At 49.9% G+C, this 26302-nt stretch overlaps 1 protein-coding gene and 1 long non-coding RNA gene across 5 annotated transcripts in view; one reads left to right on the forward strand and one right to left on the reverse strand.

Moving 5' to 3' along the window:
• The window catches only part of LOC309641825, a 207726-nt gene that overhangs the window by 154311 nt on the left and 27113 nt on the right, over window positions 1-26302 (reverse strand). The window contains exon 1 of one of the 3 annotated variants that reach the window (XR_014252774.1): window positions 8407-8629. The exons of the other annotated variants lie outside the window; for them this stretch is intronic. This is a non-coding gene — a long non-coding RNA (uncharacterized lncRNA). Of the gene's footprint in view, window positions 1-8406; window positions 8630-26302 lie in introns of those variants that run through there. 3 annotated transcript variants of the gene reach the window in all.
• Window positions 8760-23799, forward strand: CALCOCO1 (calcium binding and coiled-coil domain 1). 2 transcript variants are annotated; one of them, XM_082422292.1, is made up of 15 exons: window positions 8760-8875; window positions 11086-11265; window positions 11587-11689; window positions 12412-12602; window positions 14172-14330; window positions 14738-14886; window positions 16567-16657; window positions 18564-18719; window positions 18922-19176; window positions 19637-19762; window positions 20269-20364; window positions 20733-20841; window positions 21074-21276; window positions 21664-21770; window positions 22733-23799. In XM_082422292.1, exons 2-15 carry the CDS (start codon window positions 11110-11112, stop codon window positions 22908-22910), a joined length of 2079 nt encoding a protein of 692 aa, XP_082278418.1. In that variant the 5' UTR covers window positions 8760-8875; window positions 11086-11109; the 3' UTR covers window positions 22911-23799. The 2 variants fall into 2 exon arrangements, with proteins under 2 accessions (XP_082278418.1, XP_082278419.1); XM_082422293.1 differs by lacking the exon at window positions 11086-11265 and having other exon boundaries at window positions 8854-8875.

Below are 26302 nucleotides of genomic sequence, written 5' to 3' on the forward strand. Positions count from 1 at the left end.
GAAAATTGAATTTTCTTCATTACAACTGTCTCCCGACAAAAGCAGCTCATAAATTCTCCCATCTTTTTCAGGCTTCCCACCCCCTCACCACCCAACATCTCTCGAGGGGATTCACATATTTGAACATACAATTCACATAGGTGTAAAGGCAAGGCATGACCAGCACTCTCCAGGGACATACCACCCACCAAGACCATCCCTCGCTGCCCACACCCAGATACAGTCTACACCCGGACCAGGCCGCTGCTTTCAGGAATGAGGGTGCATGTCTTCTACAACCACGGTCCGTGTATATGGTACTCATGTGCCCCATAGAGCAGATACAGTTGGTCCATACCAGGGGACTAAAAGGCCCGATGCCTCAGCCATACGTGTACTTCTCCTGTACCCTAACAGCACTCTCACAGATGTCATTCCCACATGGGACAGATTCATATATCCTGACATGCAATATTCACTGCAGGTTCACCTCTGCGCTGCCTGGGCAGAGCTAAAGGCCCCTCCCCACAGCATCAGAGCTCTGTGCACGGTCCCACCAGGGGATAAGCCCACAAGTAGGAAACAGGCACAAGTTCACATGATTTGTACAGACACAGAGAGAAGAAGGGAAACATCTCCTAGGACCTAGTAAGGAGTCTGCCTTCACACCATAGCAACTGATGCTGTCTCCTCCCAACACTACCCCCAGCCTATACACAGACTAAGGTGGTCCTCCATGGACTGCAGCCTAGCACCTCAGCAGTCCTCCCCAAGGCCCAGACACCCTCTTCCACCATGGGGGGTGGGTGTTGGGATTGGTTCCCCACCCAAGAGTGTGCTCTCTCCATCTGACTCTCCTTCACTTTGGCCCCAGGAACAGAATTGGGGGAGGTCAGGGCCTAGTAGAAGTTCCTTTTGATACCTGTGCCAGTCTGGCAGCTGAGGCTATAATGGATGGGCAAGAGGCCAGGCTGATGGCCAGCACCATGTGGCTCGTGCCCAGGGCCAGATTGGGGCGGGATGTAGTGGGCTGAGTGCCCAGGCACTCCACCCTCCAAAATGCCATACAATCTGTGAGTGGAAAGAGACAGAAAAGGGACCCAGATAGATACAGACAAGGACACCCACTGAGACCAGACTAAGCCAGTCTCTGCCCCCATCCTGGCCCCTCAACAGCTGCTCCCTCCCCCATAATTCTGACGCAGGCACAAAGGGAAGTTACCCTGAAATGGCAGGAGGGAGGCCGACCAATTTTTTCAAGTATGAAGAGCCCAAACTTACACAACAGGAATTAGGGGTTTGGCGGTGCAACCAGAAAAGAGAAGGATGATTCCTCAATTAGGAGAGGGGTTGAGACTTGGGGGGGTCTTTTTCAATGCATTTTTATGTGCGCTAATTAACATGCCAATGTTATGCACAGGGCAGATGAACATCTATTGTCTTTGTAATTCCCAACCTGCTGTAATGGTATTTATACACAAATACACACACATACCCACACACACACACTCTTTATTTTATCTATGTTTGGCTCCTCTGTTTCTCCCAATGCCTGAATTTCTGAATCTTCTCCTTTAAGAGCAAGTCTGGAGCAACAGAAAGATGGCCAGGAAGGCCTAGCTCCACAGTACAAGGAATGGCTATCTGGAGACTGGGAAGTATTTCGGACCATGTATGTCCAGAAGCAGAACAACTTCCTCCACCCAGCCTCACCCCCACACCTGCTCCTTCCACTAAGGTCCCCATCTCAAGGAGGAACTACCCTCCACCAAGCCAGGAACCTGGGATCAGCCATGACTCTTCCTTCTCCCTGGGTTAGGGATAGGACTAGGGAGTCTGTTGCACTCATTGATTTAAGTGACAATTCTTTTAAGCTAAAAGTTTAACTTTTTTAGAGTCACACGTCCATAGGCATCAAAATGACTTGCCTCCCTCTGCTTCACTCCCACAACCTGCCCATGCCACCTCCTAAATAACTCTTGAGCCTACCCACTTGGCTCCATTCTCTCTAGCAGATGAGAAGCAGCTCTCAGCAAGATGACTGAGCTGCCTCCTTACTGCTTTCCCAGGCTCCAGGGTTACCTTCTCTATTCTCATGGCACTGGGGAGGCCTGCGAAGCTTAGGGGACGTGCCCACCCACATAATTTCCCAGGGAGAAGTATTTTGAAACTGCTAGAAAGGTGATAGAACTGCCAAGTGCATAAAATCAACAACTAAATTTATGACTATAACACAGCTTTGTTTATTTTGTAATAATGTGAAATTTTTCAAACTTTTCAGTAGAGTATAAAAATAATAAAAACTATAGGAATAACACACTATTGAGGGGAAAAGACCACTTCTATCACCAGTCACCTTGGGGCCTGAGGCTCCACCAACATTTGAAGGTCTTTCCAGAGGTATCTTTTCTTCCAGGACAACTCTATCAAATCTAGAATGTTGACTCAACCCCATGTTGATGGAAAGTGGAATTGGCACATGGCTAAATTCGATCTCCAGCCCCTTTGCAGTGAGGTGAAGCCATATAACTGGTTATCACCAGTGGGATATAAGCAAAAGTGATGTGTTACTTCTGGACTGAGGAGGTTAACAATGGTTATGGGGACTACCCTGGTGGCACAGTGGTTAAGAACCCGCCTGCCAATGCAGGGCACACGGGTTCGAGCCCTGGTCTGGGAAGATCCCACATGCCGCGGAGCAACTAGGCCCGTGAGCCACAATTACTGAGCCTGCACGTCTGGAGCCTGTGCTCCGCAACAAGAGAGGCCACGATAGTGAGAGGCCCGTGCACCGCAATGAAGAGTGGCCCCCACTTGCCACAACTAGAGAAAGCCCTCACACAGAAACGAAGACCCAACACAGCCATAAAAAAATAAATAAATAAATAAATAAATAAATAAATAAATAAATAAATAAAAAGAACCCGCCTGCCAATGCAGGGGACACGGGTTCGAGCCCTGGTCCGGGAAGATCCCACATGCCGCTGAGCAACTGAGCCTGTGCGCCACAACTACCAAGCCTGCACTCTAGAGCCAGTGAGCCACAACTACTGAAGCCCGCGCGACTAGAGCCCGTGCCCCGCAACAAAGAGAAGCCACCGCAATGAGAAGCCCGTGCACCACAACGAAGAGTAGCCCCTGCTCGCTGCAACTAGAGAAAGCCTGCGCGCAGCAACAAAGACCCAAAGCAGCCATAAATAAATAAATAAATAAACAAATAAAAATTTATATTAATAAAAAATAGTGGTTATGGCTTCTCCACATGCTTACTCTTCTCCATCTGCTGGCAGGATGACACCTGGGCAACCCGAGGCCATGTGGTTAAGATGGCAGATCCACAGCATGAACAGATCCAGATTCCCAAGTTACTTAACTACAAATATTCACATTAGATTATGTGATACATAAGTGTTTATCATGTTAAGATGCTGAGATCTGGGGGTTGTCTGTTGCAGCTGTTATATCTACTCTAATATACGAATCAAGGTAATGAGGCCAAAATGGCAAGAAACCAGGCTTAAGGCACCACAGAATTTGGACTGTAAGGGAATGTAGAGGGCAGAGGGAAGCACTTGGGATTCAGAAATTCTTTTTTTTTTCTTTTGGCCTCGCCGCCCGGCATGCAGGATCTTAGTTCCCTGACCAGGGATGGAACCCATGCCCCCTGTAGTGGAAGCACAGGATCCTAATCACTGGACCACCAGGGAATTCCCAGGATTCTGAAATTCTTTTTTTTTTTTTTAGAGACAAGACCGCTTTTTAGGTTTATTTTTTATTTTATTTTATTGGCTGCATGGCATGGCATGTGGGATCATAGCTCCCCAACCAGGGATCAAACCCGCACCCCCTGCACTAGAAGTGCAGGGACTTAAGTGCTGGACCACCAGGGAAGTCCCAGAAATTCTTGATTTGAATATCATACTAGTTCTGTGACTCTGGTCAAGTTATTTAGTACTTCTGAGCCTTGGTCTCGTCATTAATAAAAATTACATAGTATCAATAATAATACAAGCCATTTCATAGTACTGGTTGTGAGGATCAAATCAGTCCAAGAAGGTTAAAAGGCCTTTGAAACCAGAAAGCTACATTGTCATTGGCTGTTATTCCAGCAGTTGACACATAATGCTTATTTAAAATCTGTTGAATAAATAACTATAAATGAGAATAAATAGATGGATGAGTTCTCAGAGCCACATCTTCTCGTCACTAATAAAGGAAGGACTAAGGTGATCTGAACACTTTGAGATTAGAGTGGGTCTGTGAGTCCATGGAGTGAAGGAGGAGCTCCAGGACCTGAGTATTATTGAGAACCCTATACTATACCACCCTTCCACGTAGCCTGAAGAAATAAAGCCAAAGAACTAAGAGGACAAAAGAAAATGGGTTAGGAGCCCTAAAGAGAAATCTGAAAGAATCCAACTTTGCCCTAAAATAATGTTAATGTTTTTCCTACTGGTATGGACTGAATGTGTTCACTCAAAATTCATATACTGAAACCCTAAACAGCAATGTGATAGTAGTTGGGGATGGGGCCTTTGGGAGGTAATTCGGGTTAGATGAGGTCATGAGGGTGGGGCCCTCATGATGGGATTAGTGGCCTTATAAGAAGAGATCAGAGAGCTTGTCTTTTCTCATTCTCTTCCATGTGAGGACACAGTGAGAACTCAGCTGTCTACAAGCCAGGAAGAGAGTCCTCACCAGGAGCCAAATCAGCCAGCACCATGATCTTGGACTTTCCAGCCTTCAGAAACATGAGAAATAAATTCCTGTTGTTTGTGCCACTCATTCTATGGTATTTTATGATGGCAGTCTGAGCAGACTAAGCAGCAGACTAAGCAGACTAAGACACCTACTTCCCATAGAGTACACAGTTTGGATACACTAGTAACAGCCTACAATGTCTGATGCACCAGCTGCTTCTGTATGTTTGTAAAGCACCCAGCAGAGTGCCTGGCACATGGCAGGCACTCAGCAAATACTAGCCATTATGATTTTCTGTGAAAGCATCTTATTGTATTGGAAAAGGTATGGGTTTCAGAATAAAATTGTTCTGAGAGATCTTGGGCAAGTTACTCTTAGAGTTTCAGATTCTTCATCTGTAAAATTTGATAGCATCTTGCAGGGTTATTGTGATGATTCAGTGGGGGAAACAGTAGGCACTCAACAAGTGGTAGCTCCTCAAAACATTCCAAGAGTCCAAGACCACCTTCCATTCAACATTTATTATGTATCAGGCACTGGGCTAGACGAAGCAATACCAGAGTTAGGGCTTTTACAAAAGATAAAAGAGACTTTAAACTTCAGGAAGAGAGGATTCATTTTGTAGCACCTTCTTCCACAGCCCGTAGAAAGCTTTCCAAAGATCATGTCAATCTTCCCCCAGCCCCATCAGGAGTCAGCCTGTATTCTGAAAACAGCAACAGTCCCAAGATCTCACAACCTCACTCTGAAGGATTCTTTTTTTTTTAATATTTATTTATTTATTTGGTTGTGCTGGGTCTTAGTTGCGGCTCGTGGGCTCCTTAGTTGCGGTTTGCTGGCTCCTTAGTTGTGGCATGCAAACTCTTAGTTGCAGCATGAATGTGGGATCTAGTTCTCTGACCAGGGATTGAACCTGGGCCCCCTGCATTGGGAGCATGGATTCTTAACCACTGAGCCACCAGGTAAGTCCCAAAAGGATTCTTTAATCCCTACAGCTGTCACTTCCACCAGTCTTCACAACATTACTCTCCTTGTTAAAAAATTCTCAGTGACTAACTTCCTACTCCTAATGGGAATCAAGTCCAAATCTTTTAATCTGATGGAAAACACTAGCTACTATAAAACATAAAGCCCCAAATTTCAGTGATTTAACAAAATAGAAATTGATTTTTTGGTCAAGTGAAGTCCAAAACACATGTTCCTGATTAGCAGGCAGTTCTCCGCCAAGTAGTGATTCAGGGTGTTAGGCTCCTTCCAACCTGTGGCTCCACGATCTTTAACATTTAGCCTTCAAGTCCACTGTACTTAAGGTCCTATGCATCAAGCCAAAAAGGAAAGAACATGAAGGATCTCCCTTGGGAGGTTTCACGGGCCAGGCATGGAACTGCATCACTTAGAGGGAAACCGAAAAATGTGGTCCAGCTGTGTGTCCAAGAAAAAGAAGGAAAGAGATTCTGATAAACACATAGCAGGCCCTGCCTCACCTGGCATTCAAGATTCTTCACACGCTGGCTTAAACTTACCTTTCACACTTGATACTATTTACCTTTCAAACTTTATACCATTACCCAGGTATGGCTATTAGTCAGCTTTGCTGCCAGAACAACCAATCCCAAAATCTCAGTGGCTTGCAGCAACAAAGATTGATCTCTGACTTACGTATATGCAGACCATGGGCAGCACTTCTCATTCGGGGACACAGGCAGAAGGAGCAACCCTCATGTGGAATATGCCCATTTAAGTGGCAGAGAGAAACAAGAAAGTGTAAATTCACATGCTCAAACATGACATGAGTCACATCTGTTCACAACCCATTGGCCAAAACACAAAAAATGGTCGAGTCCAAAATCAATGAAATGAGACATATACTCCGTCCACAGGAGATACTGCAAGTCACGTGGCAATGGGCAGAGAAGGAGAAAGTAAATAATTTCAAACAATAAGTCAATCTAATACAACGGCCATCTTCCATCTGGAGTACATGACAGACATTACTGATTAATCCTAGCACTCTTTCCTCAGAATCCTCCTCAACACAACATTTCAGGCAGTCACTATCAATAATCTGAGTTTGGGGAAAAAAAGTTGAGATTGATGTGCTGTTCTTATATGACTTCCTAGGCTCCAGTAAATGTTATTCATTCCCACCGCTGCATCTTTGCTTCAGCCTGGCATAAGCTTATCCTTCCCAGACCCTGTCCTGTTAAACTATCCAATCCCTCCCTCAAATATCTATACTGTATACTCATTCTTTCAACAAAATTTATTCAATACCTAGCATAGTACCTGACACATCTACTTGTTGAATTAATCTGTTTAACATCACCTTGCACATAAATGTTCAGTGAACACTTGTCCCCTGAAAAACAGCATTGTTCCTTAGAACAAAGGGTGTTAGTATTCCATAACAGGAGTTTCTGGGGTGGTAATATGGTGTACTGACTAGCTGTGCTTGAATCCTGATTCTACCACTTACTAGTTGGATGACCCCAGGTAACTCTCTTAATTGTCTGTGCCTCAATTTTCATCATATGTAAAATGGGGTTGATAATAAGGCCTACTATACAAGACTGTTATGTTAAATGGAAAAATCCTTAGCATAGTTTAAACACATGGTAAACACCCAGTAAATGTTATTATTTTCAGCTCCAGCTGAGACTGAGTAGGGGGAGCAGGATGCCCAAGCCTTTATTCTGGGTGGAAGACAAAAACCAAGAACAGTTGAGACTTGGGTCCCTGAACAGGCCTCACCCTGAACCCACCCCAGGACCTTGAGCCATCTCTGCAACCACCAGCTTGTTCCGTAACTCATAAATCCTGACTAATGACACAGACATGTCACCTTAATGTTTGTGAAGCCCAATGACTTATTGTTAAGTGCTTGGAGATCTTCAGATGAAAGGCACCCAAGGGCAGGCACCAGCCACCCTATTCAGTCATAAAAGCAAAATACTACCCCAAAACTTGGAAAAGGCAGAGGCTCCGTAACAATGCAGCAGAGAATTAAAGCAGGCACCCAGGAAGATCAAATCAATCTTTAGACGGTAATCCTTAATACGGAGACAGAGAGAGAGATCACTTTGGATGCCTCAGACTACTTGGAGGGTCCAGAGCAGGTCGGGGGAGGAGGATGCCCAAGTCTTTAATGTGACTCGGGGGGTGTGGGAGGAGTGTGAATCTTTCACCTCTTCTAAACAAAAGCACATGGATTGTTATCCTAATTAATTTAAACCAGTTAAGAGGCTTGGGCAAACTAGCCCCACAAGTGTCTTGTTTCTGAATTGTGACCCGTCCTGAATTATGCCAGGTTCCCTTTTCAACTTGATTCTTCTCACTTCAGCTTCCCCCCTCTCCCCACACCACCACGTCAGACAATGGATCCTCCTCCTGGACCTAGAGGCCATTCCAGGGATGCCCAGGCCAGACCTGTGAGTATTGGCAAGCCCCTGGCAGTGAAACCTTCAAGTTGGAAAAAAACGGTCAGCGGTGCACACAACACAGTATTTACAGGGGCTGTCCCTGAGGTTGAAGCAAAGGAGAACCTGCTACCACAGCTGTTATACAGTGTCCTATCCCCTAAATGGTAGGTAGCTGTGAGGTAGTGGCGAGAGCACTTGGAGTCGTGCAATCCTACCATCTCATAGCTTTGATACTTTAGACCGGTTCCGTAACCGTTCTGGGCTTTAGTTTCTTCGTCTGTAAAGGGTGGATAACAAAACTGCCTACCTCGCAGGTTGGTGTTAAAAGTAAACGGGAGTGCGCACCCGAACTCGTTCGGCCCTCTCTGAAGCATTACACAGGGGTCGTTAGAGCCGTAACTCCTCCCCACCCCCCCAACCACGCAGGGCACCAACGAGCAGTAGCCACTCATATAGCCCGCCCCCTCGCAAGGAATCTTGGTCCGTGAAGTCCTTTGCTGGCCACACCCTCATTTGCTGCCGCGGAAGTGAGAACTACGCCTCCCAGGATGCGGCGGTGACGCCGCTATCACGGCCGCCCTCTACTCCGCCCTCCTTTGCGCACAGCCTCCTGGTACATGTAGTCCCAGGTCCGCTCAAGCTCACTGAAAGAAAATGCGCGGAGGAACCACAAACCCCAGAAGCCTTCGCGCCCACCCGTCTCCCTCCCCCTCTCGGAGCCGAGTGCTGTTTTTGTTGTTGGTGAAAGGTGAGGGGACAGCTGATCCGTCTGTGGGGTAAGAAACTTGGCCTAATTTGGGGGCGATCTTATGGGGGATCCCCCCACTTTCCAGTCTGTGAAAGGATAATCTAAGGGAACCGTAGAAGGGGGAAGCAGGAGCGTTTGGGTGCTAACACTTTCCGTACTGGAGAAGCCACCCCCCTGTTTCGGGAGTTCTTGGTCTCAAGGGGGCCCTGATCAGGGGCTGCCCCCTGACTGTTCTCGCCTCCCTCTCAGTCCTTCTCCATAAAGCTTGATAGGCCTAAGGGAGTTGTGAGGGAGGCTGAAGTCTGCTCGTCCTCGGCCCGGCAAGACTTGACCCCACAATCCTTCCCTTACCCCTAATCCCCCAAACCGCCAACCCCCGCGCCCCGCCACCAATCCAAAGGCCTTTACCACGCTGAATCCCTTGGCGGGGGGGGGAAACCTTCCAAGGTGTAGAGTGTCAAAGAACTCTAGAGCCCTACAGCGTGGGGGGGATGGGGACACCCCCCTCCCCGCCCCATGCAAACACCTGAATCTGGCTACACATATACACCTTAGTTGCCCAGAGCTCTCATTCAGGCCTGGGGGATATTTCCAGCTTTTTTGAATTTTGTTTGTGGGGAATAGTTGGGGTCCCCAGGACAATGTCTTTGAGGACAGTTCACCCCCTCTTAGAAAGCCAGAAGAATTGTATTTGGAAAAAAACATGGACTAGTTTTAACTAGGGATTTTTCAGAGAGATGAAAATTCAGAGAAACTTCTTGTCGTCAATTCAGTCTCTATCTTGGAGGGAGAAGTAGCTCCTTTTTGTAGAGCTGGCCCACCTTCCCTTCTTTACTGATTTTCTGTCCTCTTTTAAAGTCCCTACCCACCTGGCTTCAGCCTGGTGTGGGTTTGTGATGTTTGGGGGCGTGCACATGACTAGGGGCCATGGTTGATTGGACGTGCATTACTGTGACTGACACAGGACAAAGCTCCGTGGGCTGGAGATGAGAGATGACAAGGGCCATCTCACAGCCCTGGGCTTAGGAGTTCTCTTGACTGTTGTTATCTTTCCTCACTCTAGCCTCATATTTTCCATTGAACTCTCCCCACCTAACTTGGAACACTTCGTCTTAATCCCATCCTATAACATGCCTCCAACTACCAATCCAAGCAGATGGAAGTGTTCAGGCACTTAGAATTGAGGCTAAGGGGAGCAGAGAAAATGGGGGGTGAGGGGAGGGGAATACTAGCGATGGGTTAACGAACCGTCAAACCAGTAGGTTTCTAGCCCTGCTCCTGGCAAGACCTGAAGAGAAGAATATGAGGTTCTTTTTGAACTATTTCTCCTTCTCTCAACATTATGTGTACATTTCCCTTCCCAGGGCCCCTTACTTCCAGGCTGTCCCTACCCGGGGGTGGGGCTTTCCTGGCTCCAGGCCCCCACATTCCATCTCCCCGCAGCACCATGTTCCTGCTGAGTGTTTCACTCCACCCTTGAAGCAGCCGCCTCCAGAATTCTTGACTTCCTGGAGGAATGAGTGAGGGACAGAACCTATCTTTCCTTTTATCCTCCCTTTCCCTTTGTCTCTTGGATGAGAGTGCGGGCTTTTTTTTTTTGCTCATGGCGGAAGACAGCTGAGAGACGGGGACAGAGAGTGAGAGTTCAGGGGCTTGAAGATTGGTCTCTTCGCACCCCCAGCCATATTCCAGCTCCAAAGACTCACTCGTTACTTTCAGAGAGAGTTGCTGTTTTCAGGTGTCCTAAGTCATTCCTGGGTATAGCTGGAGTGGGCAAGGAGGCCTGCTCAGAATGAGGGGGCCCCCCGCCTCAGTTGGATGTGGAATTCAAGAGCCAGAAGATGTAGGGGATGGGGTGGGGAGATGGAGGCTGAAGAATTTGGAATGGTCAAGGCTATTAAGAGATGGAAAAGGAGGGACTGCAGGAGGCCGAGCCTGGGAGACTGAGGCTTGGTCAACAGAGCTGTGAAAAGGCAGCAGAAATTAGAGAGCACTTACCTCTAGGGAGAGTCTGTGACTCAGAGGGTACAGTGTGAGACAGGATGGGTACTGACCCAGAAGGCCAGACCTATGCCCTAGAGACTAAGATTGATACCTTTAAAGGGTCCTATAAGCATTAGGGGCTGGAAACCAGATACGCCTTCATCTCCAGGAGCAGGGGCTATGGGTGGGGACAGAGTTGGGGGGCAGAGAGGCAGAGGGGGAGAGACTTCAGGATATTCAATCTTCATTTCATAGGAAGGCAGCCATTTCAGGGCCAGAATGGAAGAATCATCGCTAAGCCGGGCACCATCCCGGGGTGGAGTCAACTTTCTGAATGTAGCCCGGACCTACATCCCCAACACCAAGGTGGAGTGTCACTACACGCTCCCCCCAGGCACTGTGCCCAGTGCCAGCGACTGGATTGGCATCTTCAAGGTATCCCTGGACCCCCTTTTGGCTCAGGCTTACGAGCCATGGGTTGTCTGGAATAAGGGGAATGATTTGGTTTCTGAACCAAAGGAGAAAGGGAGAAAGATGTCACAGATGACAAGGCCATGTGTGTAAGCAAAGCCCATCTTCCCATCTTAGCCTTGCTCTCTCCTGACACACTAGCATCCCTCCACTTTCCCTGTCTCTCAACATCCTTGCCACTGCAACACCATCCTACCCACCCCTGGTTCAATCCCTCAGCCTTTTCCACCTTCCGGAGCTGGTAGTTGCATCACTATACCCCTCTCCCACCGTGGGCTTTGACAGGTGGAGGCTGCCTGTGTCCGGGATTACCACACGTTTGTGTGGTCTTCGGTGCCTGAAAGTGCAACTGATGGTTCCCCCATCCATGCCAGTGTCCAGTTCCAAGGTACAAGGGAAGAGGGAAAACCGGGAAGGAGGAGTCAAGGGGATGGAGGTTTGGAAGAGGGTAGTGGTCTCAGCAGATACAGAATCATGGGATTTTCAAAGAATCAGGGACAAGAAAGGAACTGTAAAAGGGCCGCTAGTCCTGCCTCTTACCAAAAAAGGAGGAACTCTTCTTATAGGACTAGGGGGTAGGGAAGAGGGAAAAGTGGCTTCATATATTAAAAAGAAGATGGTCATTAGATTTTGAAAGACCCGGGTTCAAATCTCAGCTCTAATTACTTACAAACTGTTTGACCTTGGGCAAATTATTTACCCTCTCTGTGTCTGTTATCTTAACAGTAAAAGGGGATGCCTGGCTTACAGGGACAATATGAAAATTTTAAATGATACAGATAAAGCTGTTAGCAAAGTGCCTGGTACATAATGGGTACTCAAAAAATGGTAACTAGCATTGTTGTTGTTGTTGTTATTATTATTAAGGAGGGTAGGTTTGGGAAAGAGAGGAAAGAGAAGGCTAGGCAGAAAGGAGGGAGAAGAGTATCCCAGAGATCAGAAATAGCCTGTGGGAGGTGGAGAGGAGAGAAAACAGTCTATAGAACAGGTAACAAGGGGCTGGGGCCAAAGACAATGGATAATAAGACACATCAAGGGGAAGGGGGACCTGCTGAGCACTTGAGGGCCTGGGATCATATTGGGGTCCTGGGTCTGTACTTCTTCCCACAGCCAGCTACCTGCCCAAACCCGGAGCCCAGCTCTACCAGTTCCGGTACGTGAACCGCCAGGGCCGGGTGTGTGGGCAGAGCCCCCCTTTCCAGTTCCGAGAGCCACGGCCCATGGATGAACTGGTGACCCTGGAGGAGACTGACGGCGGCTCTGACATCCTGCTGGTTGTTCCCAAGGCAACTGTGCTGCAGGTGAGAGCAGAGCAACAGAGCTGCTCCTGGGCGAGGGCGCTGGAGGATAGCATTGCAAGGGGCCCCTTCCCGCTTCACCCTCCCCTCGCTGTAGCCTCAACTGCTGACCTCACTGGGAGTTATACAAAGCCTTGCCTACAGGAAAGTCTCAATCTGACACAGACAGACACGAACACATAGGGTAGGAAAGCAAGCCACCCACAGGCCAACGTCACTCAAGATTTCCTAAGAATTTTTTGAGCCTTCCTTCTCCAGGAGCCTTCCATAGGCACTAGAGGAACATGCAAAGGGTAGAGGGAGGCCACGTGGGGAAGGAACATTGCAAGGAAGGGGAGGATGAGACCCACTTCCAGGGCAAGTGAGGAGTGAGAGCAGATCAGTAGGGCCCCAGACCTGTGCAGCCACTACCCACATGTGGCTCTTGAGCACTTGAAATGTGAGTGGTCTAAACTGAGGTGTTCTGTATGGATAAAATACACACTGGATTTGAAGACTTAGTATTTAAAAAATGAATGTAGGGAATTCCCTGGCGGTGTACTGGTTAGGACTCTCTCACTGCCAAGGACCTGGGTTCACACAAGCTGCGTGGCATAGCCAAAACACGCACACACACACACAAACACACACACAAAGAATGTAAAAGATCTCAATAATTGTTTATATTGATTACATGTTGAAATGATAACATTTTGGATTGACTGGGTTAGATAAATGAATTCCATCTGCTTCTTACTACTTAAGTGTCTACTAGAAAATTTTAAATTATTTATGTAGCTTGTATTATTTTTCTGTTGGACCAAATAGAGAAGAATTAGGGAGTGGAGGCAGATGTTAGCAAAGAAAACTTCCTGAAGGAAGGTGAAGGACAGGACCAGGTGGGGAGGAAGTACATTCCCCAGACAAGAGGACAGGCCTGAGGAAAGCTCAACAGGTGGGAATGAGTAGTTTGTGATTTACACAAACTCCTGCCCTGTGGAACCCTCTAAACATATGGAATCAATACAAGAATAGGAAGATGTTTATATCTTACATAAGTCGGAGGTGGGTGATCTCCTACCCATGTTCTGTTTTTACATTCATTGTTCTCATTTAAACCTTAAAACAACCCAGGCTAAGGGATCACATTACAGATGAGGAGAGAGACTCAGAGAAGTTAAGTAACTTGTTCAAAGTCACCTAGCTAGTAAAAACCGTATTGGAGATTTAAACCCACATCTGTCTGACTCCAGAACAGATAGGGTAAAATTAGGGGAACCATCCCCTTTGTCCGTGTGGATTGAGAAAGACTTCTGCCAGACAAGGGGTTCCTGCAATTGCTGGGCAAAGGAGGGACCAGGCCTCAGCGGGGAAAAGATAAGAGGGGTGGGCAGTTAAGAGTGCCTGGAGCTGGTGTGTCTGATGGGTGATGGGCAGGGTTCAGTAGCACACCAAGCCTCCCCTGACTTGCCTCTTTATAGCCTGTACTGATGTAACTTCCCAGCCCTGACATGCATCTGCAGAGCGGTGGGGATGGGACCTTGGAATGGGTGCTTCACAGGCAGACTCCCCTTCTCATCCCGTCCCCTGTAGAACCAGCTGGATGAGAGCCAGCAAGAGAGGAATGACCTGATGCAGCTGAAGCTGCAGCTGGAGGGGCAGGTGACAGAGCTGAGGAGCCGAGTACAGGAGCTCGAGAAGGCTCTGGCAACCGCCAGGCGGGAGCACGTGGAGCTGGAGGAGCAGTACAAGGTGGGAGTAGGGCTGCTGCGGGGAGGGGCCTGCCTGCTTCGCCTGGGGTCTAAAATCTGAACCCAGTGAAGACAGTAAAGGGGAGACGTTAATGGGCTATTAAGATGGTTCTGGCATCTAAGATATAGGTTTAGGGGGTCACAAGTAGTATTAAACTGGATATGATGGGAGACACGTCCCAAATTTGTAGTGAGCCTCAGTTCTCTGAACACAGGAGTGCTGAGTTAGGGTGGAGGTGGCCGTCTTCACCGGGAAGGGGATGTTCCCTTACAGTTTCTTCGTCAAGGAAGGTGACCGGGTAGAAGGGTGGATAGTCAAACTTAGGAATTCTCCTCCTAAGCCTTTACTGCACTCTTTGAGAGAGGAATCTCAGCTTCCCTCTTCTTCTTGGGGAACCTTAATTCCAGGGGCTTTCCCGGTCCCACGGGGAGCTCACGGAAGAGAGGGACATCCTGAGCCGGCAACAGGGAGACCACGTGGCCCGCATCCTGGAGCTGGAAGATGACATCCAGACTATCAGTGAGAAGGTGCTGACGAAAGAGGTGGAGCTGGACAGGTGAGGGGACCCCTCTACCCCCATTACTTCCCTTTGCTTCCTGTGACCCTCGAACCCCAGCCTCCCGTGTCAGGTAGGCAAGACCTGCTCTCCATCTCACATGGTTTCTCTTTCCCTTCTCAACCTCACTCAGGGTATTCCAATTACTGGGGGTAATTTTTCTGCCAAGCTCGCTTCCATCTTTCCTATTCCTCCTATTCCTTTCTGTATTCCTCACCTTCAGAAATAATCATCATTACCATTTATTGTGCAGCAAAGGCAAAGCAGGAGCTAGGAGTGTAGGATTTGGAAGAAGAGAATGGATAGGAGGGTCCAGGCAAGATAAGAGAGGATGGATTTCAGATTTTACCTCAGCAAAGCATAAGATTAGACTCTGTTCTCACTATTAGGATATGTTAGAACTGGTGATCCAGAAATGTTATGGGATCTCTGCCCTGAAAAAAAGGTACAATCATAGAATCTTAGCATTGGGAGGAATGTAAAGTATTTCAGAGGGTATGTGAGGGAAGATCACTACCTCAGAAGGCAGCCTCTTTCAATATCAGACAGCTGTCATTTTTGTATCTCTTGTGTTGTATTTACCCTCCTATAACTTTCATTCCTTGGTCCTGGTTTAGACCTCTGGAGCCACATAGAATAAATTTCTTTCTTCTGCCAGACAACTATTCTTTCTACCAAATAGCACGAATATTGACCACCTCCCATGCCTGTCCTTCAGATTTTCACCAGGAGAAACACTTCTTTCATCAAATGACATAATTAAGTTTCTTTCATTCAGTACTGGTAGATTTGATATTTTTAGAAAAACTCTTTAAAGGGAAGAGGCATGCTATCCAAGACCCAGAGTAAAAAGTGAGTTGATCACTAAGGCTTCTTCAGTCCAGGATATGTTAGTCTTGCCCTAGGGAGATACTAAATGTCTAGGTTCTAAATCATGGGATAGAAAAATTGGGATCAAACCGAGCATCTGGAAAAGATCAGGGACTGTGTAGACCAGGGGTCAGCAAACTGTGGCCCACATGCCAAATCCAGCCTGCCACGCACGTGGTTTTGTACAGCCCACAAGGTAAGAATGGTTTTGACAATTTTTAATGGTTGAAAAACAAAAGAAGAGTAATATTTTGTGACATGTGAAAATCATATGAAATTCAAATTCCAGTGTTCATAAATAAAGTTTTACTGCCATACTCATTCATTTACATATTGTCCATGGCTGCTTCCACACTCCAGTGGCAGCGTTGAGAGGTTGCCACAGAAGTCCACATGGCCTGCAGAGCCTAAAATATTTACTGTCAGGCCCTTTACAGATAACATCTGCCGACTTCTGACCTAGATCAAAAGCTTATCGTCAATAATGACTGCCCCTTGTCTAGAAAAGACTGAATTCGGTCTCTTGATTCAGTGCAAACAACTGGGAAGCCATCAGCAGAACATCCCTTAAAGTGATACATAAAGAGAAAAGAACAACTGTTTATTTCCATATTGTGCTCTGAAACTAGGAATCTTGGGTACTTGGGGCTTAGAACTGGATCGTCTTGGTTTGGGGATTTGGGCATCCCAGAGAGAAGTGGAGGTCTGGGCTAGAGGAGCCCCAGCAGAAGGGCTCAAGACAGAAGTCTGAGTCTTTGTTCCTTCTCTGGTGACCAGTCGGTCTTCTGACATTGCATCCACCACTCACAGGGTTAGAGACACGGTGAAGGCCCTGACTCGGGAACAAGAGAAGCTCCTTGGGCAGCTGAAGGAAGTGCAGGCAGACAAGGAGCAAAGCGAGGTAAGGGCTCAGAGTTGGTTTGCTTTCTCAATTATCCATCCAGTGCTGTACTATAAATTTACTTTTATAAATTCAAATGTATAACATTTACTTATAAAGCAATGAAAGCAATTAGATATTTTGATGGATACCAAACTTGGAAATTGGAGGTTATGGATGACTGTTTTGTCAGCCTCAGCAGCTAATATGTTTCTGTATTGTGTCGTGGTTGTACAGTATTGAGAACACCTTGAGTCTCACGCACAAGCAGGTGCAAATGATAATTTTTAAGCTTCTACCTTGCGATCTCAGTTTGCTCTCCACATCAATAGAAAATACAATTGAAACTTTCTTCTGAGCTTTACACAAAAATGAATTAACCTGGAAGCACATATCAGTGCTTGATGATCTCCAGGGTGCTAACTTGTGAGTTTGTGCATTGTTTTTCAACATAATTTTTCATAATTTGGCAGAAGTTGAAATCAAATATTTCATCTTCTAAATGGCTTCATCAGAACCCTAGGCTTCTATGGGAGATGGTCTGAAAACCATTTGCTCAGCAGTGAAGAGTAGGTAGAATTTGAGTGGACAGAGATGAGAGGGAGGCCATTCTAGGAACAGAGGAACACATGAGGGGCTTCCCTGGTGGCACAGTGGTTAAGAATCCGCCTGCCAATGCAGGGGACACAGGTTCGAGACCTGGTCTGGGAAGATCCCACGTGCCGCGGAGCATCTCAGCCCGTGTGCCACAACTACTGAGCCCGCGCTCTAGAGCCCGCAAACCACAACTACTGAGCCCTCGCGCCACAGCTACTGAAGCCCAAGCACCTAGAGCCCGTGTTCTGCAACAAGAGAAGCCACCGCAATGAGAAGCCCACGCACCACAACGAAGAGTAGCCCCTGCTCACTGCAACTAGAGAAAGCCCACGCACAGCAACGAAGACCCAATGCAGCCATAAATAAATACATAAGTAAACACATACATAAAAAATAAATAAATTCTAAAAAAAAACCCAAAAAAACATGAGCAAAGGCTTAGAGTCCGGGACACTCAGAGCAGTTGAATGTGTGGGTAAAGAGTTTGAGGTAAGGCCTAGGTCAGATTGTAGAGGTTCTTGAGTTTAGTCTTTATTCTGTAAGCAGTGAGAGGCATTGATGATTTTCAAGTGGGGGACACGTACTTAAAGAATGTTCTTAAAGAAGATTAATCTGGGAATTCCGGTCCAGTGCAGTCCAGTGGTTAGGACTCTGAGCTTTCCCTGCTGAGGGCCTGGGTTCAGTCCCTGGTCAGGGAACTAAGATCCCACAAGCCACGTGGCGTGGCCGGGGGAAAAAAAAAAAAGATTATTAATCTGATTGCCTTGTGGAAAATGAGCTAGTTGTGAGATTATTCAGTAGTCCAAGCAAGAAATGACCAGAGCCTGAGCTAATGTGGTCGTGGTAACAGTAGAAAAGAGAAAATGGCTGTGAACAAGATGGAGGTTGGAGAAGCATCCATCCTGTGGGCCACTAGGGAGAGAACAGAACCACGCGTGGCACTGAGGTATCCAGCCCAAGTGACTTGAGAAGTAGTTAGTGCCATGGACAGAAACAAGAGTGGCAAGTACGGGGGTGGAGTGGGAGGTAGAATATGCCGAGTGTGAGAGGCCTGCAGGACATCCAGATTGAGTTTTGATCGAAAAGGAAGAGCGGGGAAGCAGACATGGGGCAGGGGAAGACCCCAGGCCGTGCCACTGGAGACGGGTTGCTCAGGATTGAGACGCTTTGCACTGAGAACCCAGGAAGGGCTGGGGCTGGCCAGGGTTGAATGCTTGAGTTTGTGTTAAATCTGAGGGGTGGAACCTTGGCTTCCCTCATCACAGAGGTCCACCTCCATGGCCACCCCAATATGTATCCCCTTTCCTTACATGCTCTCTGCCGCCATCAGGCTGAGCTCCAGGCGGCACAGCAGGAGAACTGTCGCTTGAATTTGGAGCTGCAGGAGGCCAGGGGCCGGCAGGAGGAGCAGAGTGCTCAGGCCCAGCGACTGAAGGAAAGGATGGCCCAGATGAAGGGCACCCTCGGCCAGGCCCAGCAGCGGGTGGTGAGTGAAGCCCCTCGGCAACAGGGGGTGGAAAATGTTCCAGGGCTGCTTGTAGACAAGTAGGGGGGAAAGACATGGCTCAAGACTGAACAACCCAATCCTGAGTCCTGATGCGGTGGGGGAGTGGAGGGAGCCTAGTTACCTTACGGGCTCACAAGTGACTCACTGGGAGCCCTGATTCCGTCTCCTCCTTTCTCCTGAGGCTGAGCTGGAGCCCCTGAAGGAGCAGCTTCGAGGGGCCCAGGAGCTTGCAGCCTCGAGCCAGCAGAAAGCCGCCCTTCTTGGGGAGGAGCTGGCCAGCGCAGCGGGAGCCAGGGACCGCACCATAGCCGAGCTGCACCGCAGCCGCCTGGAAGTGGCCGGAGTCAACGGCAGGCTGGCTGAGCTCAGTCTGCACTTGAAGGAGGAAAAAAGCCAGTGGAGCAAGGAGCGGGCGGGGCTGCTGCAGAGTGTGGAGGTAGAGGGATGGGGGGACCTGCAGGCTCCTGGCTGCTACTGCCCGCACCTCTGTGTGGTCAGATCCCCTGGGAGGAGAGAGACGGGGGTGAGAACCTTAGAGGACTTACGGGTGGGGAGGGGCTGTGGGGGAGGTACAGTCGCTGTCCAGGTGTGGCCCCTCCCTGAGCAGAGTGTCTAGATCCGGATCTCTGTAGCACCTGTCTTGGTTACCATCTTGATTGAGAAACATTTACCGTCCTAGGCGCCGGCCCTGCCGTGATACCCATCCCTGATCAGCAAGGCGCCATGCTGTCAGGGGCCTTCCTCCATTCGGGGGTACAGGGGATGAGGAAGGCAAAAAGGGGAAATCACTGCAAAATATTCAGTTAAATAAAGAAGAGACACAGTGAGGAATGGTGCTGTTGCCAGTGGCATCCCATTTCCTTTACCCTCCCGTTTTCCTTTTCGGCGTCTCCCAGGCCGAGAAGGACAAGATCCTAAAGCTGAGTGCAGAGATACTTCGACTGGAAAAGGCAGTACAGGAGGAGAAGACCCAGAACCAAGTGTTCAAGACTGAACTGGCCCAGGAAAAGGACTCTAGCCTGGTGAGGCGCCCGGCCATCCGAGAGTCCCGGGCCCGGGCCTCCAGAGGCATCAGTGCCCCTTCCCTCTGTCTTGGCTGTGGGCTCAGAAGTTCCAGGCACTCACTTCTCCGTTGGGCAGCATCCCACTTGCACGCCCCCCAGCCCTCGTTGGTTTGAAGCATGCCATGTCCCTTTCTGCTCTCGGCACACATTCTGGGCCCAGTAGGGATGACTTAGGAGAATTCTAGAGTGCCCCCTGCTATGACCAAGCCCTCTGCACCCCAGCCCAGAGGCAGTCATCCAGGTCCCCACTTTGGAGACAGAGACTAGGACTCAGGTGAGTCTCCTGCGGCCAAGACAAGGGACTCGTGGAAGAGTGTCAGAGTGTTGGGGCCTCCTGTGTGTCAGGGCAAGAGAGGAGTGAAGGCACGGAGAGTCGTGGTTCTAGATTGTTGTGTCCAGGTCAGAGCCCAGGTTCTGGGAGGTACCTTCTAGGCTCCAGATTCCCTCTGGCCCTTTCTGCTCAGGTACAGTTGTCAGAGAGTAGGCGGGAGCTGGCGGAGCTGCGGTCAGCCCTGCGTGTGCTCCAGAAGGAAAAGGAGCAGCTCCAGGAGGAGAAGCAGGTGAGAAGCCATAAGCCAGCCCCCTGGAGGCCCCAGTGGAGGACTTGAGGGCTGGAAACTTTGTATCTTCTTGTCACTTCTTGGCTTAGAAACTGGCATCTGTGAAGAGGGCCCCGAGGCTAAAAATGGGACCATGGCTGCTCTTATTAGCCGCCTTGGCAGGACAGGGGAGGGTTGCTGGGGGAAGAAGGGGTGAAGGAGGGCTGGGGCCTGTGGGGGGAAGATCTGCCTTAAACTGCCCCCCGCTTTGGCAAAAGCGTCTAATCCTGAGGCGCTCAGAGTTCATCCTGGACGCGAGGGAAGGCTGTGCAGGGCTGCACGGTTCGCATCTTCCCAGCCTCTCACACGTCTTTCCTCCCCACGTCCAGGAACTGCTGGAGTACATGAGAAAGCTGGAGGCCCGCCTGGAGAAGGTGGCAGACGAGAAGTGGAATGAGGACCCTGCCACAGAGGACGAGGAGGCCGCTGCGGGGCTGCGTCTGTACACCCCCAGTCTTGGGACACCTCTTCCCCGCTCTCCCTCCCTGTGTTGGGAAAGCTCCACGTGACCCCTCTGGGAGCTGCCTCTGCCCTCTGTGTTTTGCCTTTTTCCTTCCCAGACCCTGGCCCCTGATTAGCTTAACTGTATCCCTCATCCAGAGAAGCCAGAGCTGATCCACCCTCTAACAATGCTTCCTTCTTTCTTCTCCGCCCGCTCCCTCACCTGCAGGCTGCCCAGCGGCTCTGACAGACTCAGAGGATGAGTCTCCAGAAGACATGAGGCTCCCGCCCTATGGTCTGTGTGAGCGTGGAGACCTGGGCGTCTCCCCTGCCACAGGGCCACGAGAGGCTTCTCCCCTAGTTGTCATCAGCCAGCCGGCTCCCATCGCTCCCCACCTCTCAGGACCAGCTGAGGACAGTAGCTCTGACTCTGTGAGCACAGAGGGGAGATGGGGCAGGGTCAGGGACAAGAGGTAGGACCAACCCCAAGTGGCCCAGCCTCCAGAGCAGGGAGCCTTAGCCATACAGGGCTCTCTTTTCTCTTGGGGGAGAGCAGGCAGGCCCAGGCTCTCTTCAGGGCCACCAGGTGGACACCACCCCAAAACCCAGTCTGACCCAGTAGCCTCAGTGCTGCCGGCCCCTCCTCCCCACACCCGTTCTCTTCCTGTGCACCAGCCCTCATCAAAACACTTCTGCTCCACTCTTACGACAACTCTCTGTTAACAGTCCCGGCCTAGACTTCCCTTACCTGTCCCAGTGTGCTGCTCCCCCGTCTGGGGACACTACCCCAAAACTCAACCCTATCCCTTTGGTGCCCAGGAGGCTGAAGATGAGAAGTCAGTCCTGATGGCAGCTGTGCAGAGTGGTGGTGAGGAGGCCAACCTGCTACTTCCGGAACTGGGCAATGCCTTTTATGACATGGCCAGGTGAGTGCCAAAGGGGGAGGACAGGAGGGAGGTGGGAGGATGCCCGTGGATAGGGCATCCAGGTGAACAGTCCTCATGCCCTTCCCCCAACCTCCCTCTTCTTGGCCCCAACCAAGAAAAGGAGGTATAGTTGTACTGACACAGAAAATGACCCACCACTCCAAATCACTGGTGCCTATCAATGCATGTGCGCACTCAGAGGCCCTGCCTTTAACTGGCTTCTGTGTTGTTCTAGCAGCACCATCTTCCGTGGAGCCCAAATTGCCCTGCATCCCCTCTCTCCTGCCCCTACCCCTTCCCCAACCACCAGGTAAGTACCTAGGCTCTGTCAGGGATTGAAGAGAGGTGGCCAAGGCCCCTTGGGACAGGAACAGAAAGAAGACTGGGGTCCAGCATCCATCTGGTCACCCCTTAGATGCTATCCCTCTTCCCTGACTTCCCTGGGGGACCCTTTGGGTGGGGAATTCAAGTATCAGATTGCCCCCCTACCTTCCCTTTTCTTCCACAGTTCAAGAGGGGAAGGCAGGGGGAAAGAGAGATCTTATCATCCAGCCCCCCGCTTTGCCTGGATGTGAGATGGGCTCAGGGCAGGGAGCGGGTGATGCTGTCATCCTTCCAGGCTGGAGCAGGAAGATGAAGAACGATGTCAGACTCATTTTCAGCCTCATTAGGCAGCAGACGGAGACGGAGGGAGGAGAGCAGGAGGTTGGGGGATGGGCTCTGTACTAGAGAAACCAGCGGGGACTAAAGAAAAGAAGGCATGGGGAGCTGGGAAACTAAGGCTTCCAGTATTGTGGGGAGAGGGATACTATGAGAGGCTAGCAGAGGGAACTACCAGGGTGCTGCATTAGGAACAGGGTCATCTGGGAGCCCACATGTGTGGGTCCCTCTCCCTGAGGTCCAAAAGCCAAGAAGGCAGTGGAGCACACTGACCTTCTCCTTTCTCCTCTGTCTCTCTTTAGTGGCTTTGCGGTGGGTCCCTTGTCAGAGGCCAGCACTGGGGGCCCTACCACCCCCCCATGGAAGGAGTGTCCTATTTGTAAGGAGCGCTTCCCAGCCGAGAGCGATAAGGATGCCCTGGAGGACCACGTGGATGGACACTTCTTTTTCAGCACCCAGGACCCCTTCACCTTTGAATGATCCCACCCCCACACCCCCAGTACACACACAAATACACACTTACACACATGCACACACTCATGCATAGACGTACACTTAGGTTTCATGCCTCTTTTCCAACACACTCGGCTCCATGATATTCTGTTGCCTGAGACCCGCCCCCGTGTGATTTCATCCCAAGCTCTCCATCTTCATCCTCTCCTGCCTGGCTCTACTGTCCAGGCAGGGGTTCCTTCTTGGAAGCAGTGGCTGAATTTACTCCCTGAAAGTGGTTTTGGAGGAACCCGGATGGAGGAGGCCTTCTCCAGGGGGAATCAAATCACCCCCTCCTGGCCCTGGTTGCTTCTGTCACTCACACCAGCCACTACACCACCACCACCACACACACACACACACTCACACACTCACACTCTGATGCCCCGAAGCCAATTCCTGGGGCACCCCACCCTCTCTTGTTTGGGGTCTGTGTTTGTTTACCTGAGTTTTCCCTGGGGCCTGGATTGACATCATGACCCCTTTAGGTCTCTACCAGTTCTGAACTTCCCTGGTTCCTCCTTCTTTTGCCCCACTGCCTTCCATACCCCAGCCCAGCCTTTTCTATACCATTAGATATTAAGTTTGGATGTTTCTTTTGTATTTTTGAGGTTTTCTGTACTCTTATCTCCTGTCCCTCCCTACCACCGCCCCCCAGGGTCCTCACATGGAAAGAAATGATGCGTTTGTGCCTTCTGTGAGGGATGGGAGAACATATGGTCCCAGGTGTCCCCACTTGCCAGCCCTCCCTCCCTCTCCAGGTCCCCCCTCAGCAATAAGAGCTTCCCCCACCCATATCCCTCTCCCTAGCTGTAGCTGGACAAATATATTTATATGATATGTATAACTATTCTAATAAAATGTGTTCTTATCATGAGGTGTGGCTAGATGAGAGAAGGTCAAGACCTCTGCTTCTTAGACCTTAGTGGAGGGAAGAGGGAGGGAGGGAGGAAGGGACCCCCCCCCCCGCTGCCTTGGGGAGGAACCTGTGGGTATTTTCCCATCTTGCCCCCTGGTGTGCTGGCCACCAGTGGGAAGAGAGGAGGGAGGAGCCTTTGTCTCAGGTGGGGTCTGGCTCGGGGAACACTGCAGTGCGGGAGGGAGCAAACTGAGGGGGAGGGAAGGGTTTAGTCCCAGGGGTAGGGCAGTGAGGGACCTCAGATGGGCCAAGGTGAGTGCCTTGGGAGTGGGGGGAGGTTTCCACCGCTGAGACCTTCACTCTCCAAAACAGCCTTCACTGTACTTTGAGCCAAAGGACAGGCATTACTCCTATGAAGAGTGCACACCTTTTTTTTTTTTTTTTTCTTTTATTTATTATTTATTTATTTATGACTGTGTTGAGTTTTCGTTTCTGTGCGAGGGCTTTCTCTAGTTGCGGCAAGTGGGGACCACTCTTCATCGCGGTGCGCGGGCCTCTCACCATCGCGGCCTCTCTTGTTGCGGAGCACAGGCTCCAGACGCGCAGGCTCAGTAATTGTGGCTCACGGGCCCAGCTGCTCCGCGGCACGCGGGATCCTCCCAGACCAGGGCTCGAACCCGCGTCCCCCGCACCGGCAGGCAGACTCTCAACCACTGCGCCACCAGGGAAGCCCCGAGTGCACACCTTTGAGTATCCACTTCGTAAAAAATGTCCTAAACCTCCTACCTCTAGAGATTATTTGAATTCCTGCCAGCCCTGCCTCCCTCTCTCCCTCTTTTGCCATCCTCACACACCCATATGCACACGCAGACTCCACAATCACAAAAACACATTCATCCACTCTAACCAGCTTCACAGGCTAGACACACACACACACACACAGCATCGCAAAGCATGTATAAAGGACCCACGTGCTCACCAAGACTCTCAGCAATGCCTGGCATTAACCGTGCCTACAGCCCCCTGGTCTCCATCCCAATAGCTCCCTTATCAGCCACCCCCATTACCTTCAGGGCCTGTGGGTGGGCCACCCCCACCGTCCCGTCTCCATCCACCTGAAACCCTCCTGCCCACCCCCCTTCCAGCCCCACCTGGGTGACATCTTACATCCTTCCTTCTTCCCTCACGTTGCTGTCTCCTAGCAACCCCATCACGTTCCCTGAATCCCTTCCAAGGAAATTAGAGATAATGGATCTCTCCTCTCTCCATCTCAACTCCTCTTTATTGATCCTACTTTAATGAAAGTTAATTATAACAATGATTTAATTAATAGAATCCCTCTCTTCCTTTATTGCTTCCCGTATTAAGACTATTAATAAATACGAGCCGGGCTGACAGAGGCATCCATCACCGGCCTGGGATTCCCCCCACCCCTCCTTTTTCCCTCCCCCTTATCCCCTCCCTCTCTTGGCCTGTAAACTTGCCGGGGTAGTGGGGGTTAATCAGAGAGGAATTATGAGCCAACATCCCCAGCAGGAGGTGCATTTAATGAAATCGCTTGTGATTTATGTCTGGGGGAGGTTGGGGAGGGAAGAATCTGGAACCCAGACATCCTGCTTCTAGAAGGGTGCCCCCCCTAGCGCAGAAGAGGAAGGGCGACAGAAAGAGGGACCCAGGGCCTTTACTGCCATCCCACAGCCCCTGCAAAGCCACACACACACCGGCAGGAGCCACATGGGTAGCTGCACAAGGCCATTGACACAGACACTGCCAGACTCAAAGCACTTACGACGACTGCAGCATAAGTTTTGTTCTTTCCCACCTCCAAAACTGCATGGGTCATTTTCACCTCCTTCCTTTCCCCCCAGCCCAGTTCTGCCTCACTTTCCCAAACCTGTTCCACACTCCCCTCCTCCACGAAGTCCCCCAGTCCCTCATGGGACCCCTTAACCTGGGTATCTAGAGTTTCCAGCCCCTCCTTTCTCTGCCTTTTGTATGTCTTCAGGTGTGCAGTCGGCACCTTCAGACTAGGAGTTCCCCAGAAATGTAGAGGCATTTCTCTTCGTCACTTACGATTTGTCTACCCCAGGGTCCAGTGCATGGCCCCAACACGGGGAGCTCAAGGGAGAGTAACTGACTGCATGAGCAGGGAGGGAAGACAGCTGGGTTCCAATTGGAGTTCTTTCTCCTACTCACCATGCGGTATTTGGCAACTCAGCCTTCCTACTGTATCCCTCCTGTAAGGGATCGTCTCTCTCCCTCTGCTTCCCAGTATTCTTGCAGAAAGCGATGGACCTGAATGGGCTCAGACCAAGTAGCAACAGATAGGAACTCAGGTGTCAGTATTTGGTGAGAGATGAATGAATCCAAACATCACTCCACACTTACAGAACCACAATGGCTGCCTATTACCTACAGGAATGCGATGTGCAGATCGTTCAGTGTGCCCGTCGGGGTCTTCACCAACTTGCCTTTCCATTTCCCATCCTACCCTAAGGAACCCTGGAGTCCAGTTTTACAG

This window comes from Balaenoptera physalus (genome assembly GCF_965194825.1).
Source record: "Balaenoptera physalus genome assembly, chromosome: 13".
NCBI lineage: Eukaryota > Metazoa > Chordata > Mammalia > Artiodactyla > Balaenopteridae > Balaenoptera > Balaenoptera physalus.

Coding starts and splice junctions, on each gene's coding strand:
- CALCOCO1 (XM_082422292.1), top strand. CDS start 11,110: ATGGAAGAATCATCGCTAAGCCGGGCACCATCCCGGGGTGGAGTCAAC. Junction 14,887..16,566: donor AAAGAGGTGGAGCTGGACAG/GTGAGGGGACCC, acceptor CACCACTCACAG/GGTTAGAGACACGGTGAAGG. Junction 21,277..21,663: donor AGGACAGTAGCTCTGACTCT/GTGAGCACAGAG, acceptor TTTGGTGCCCAG/GAGGCTGAAGATGAGAAGTC.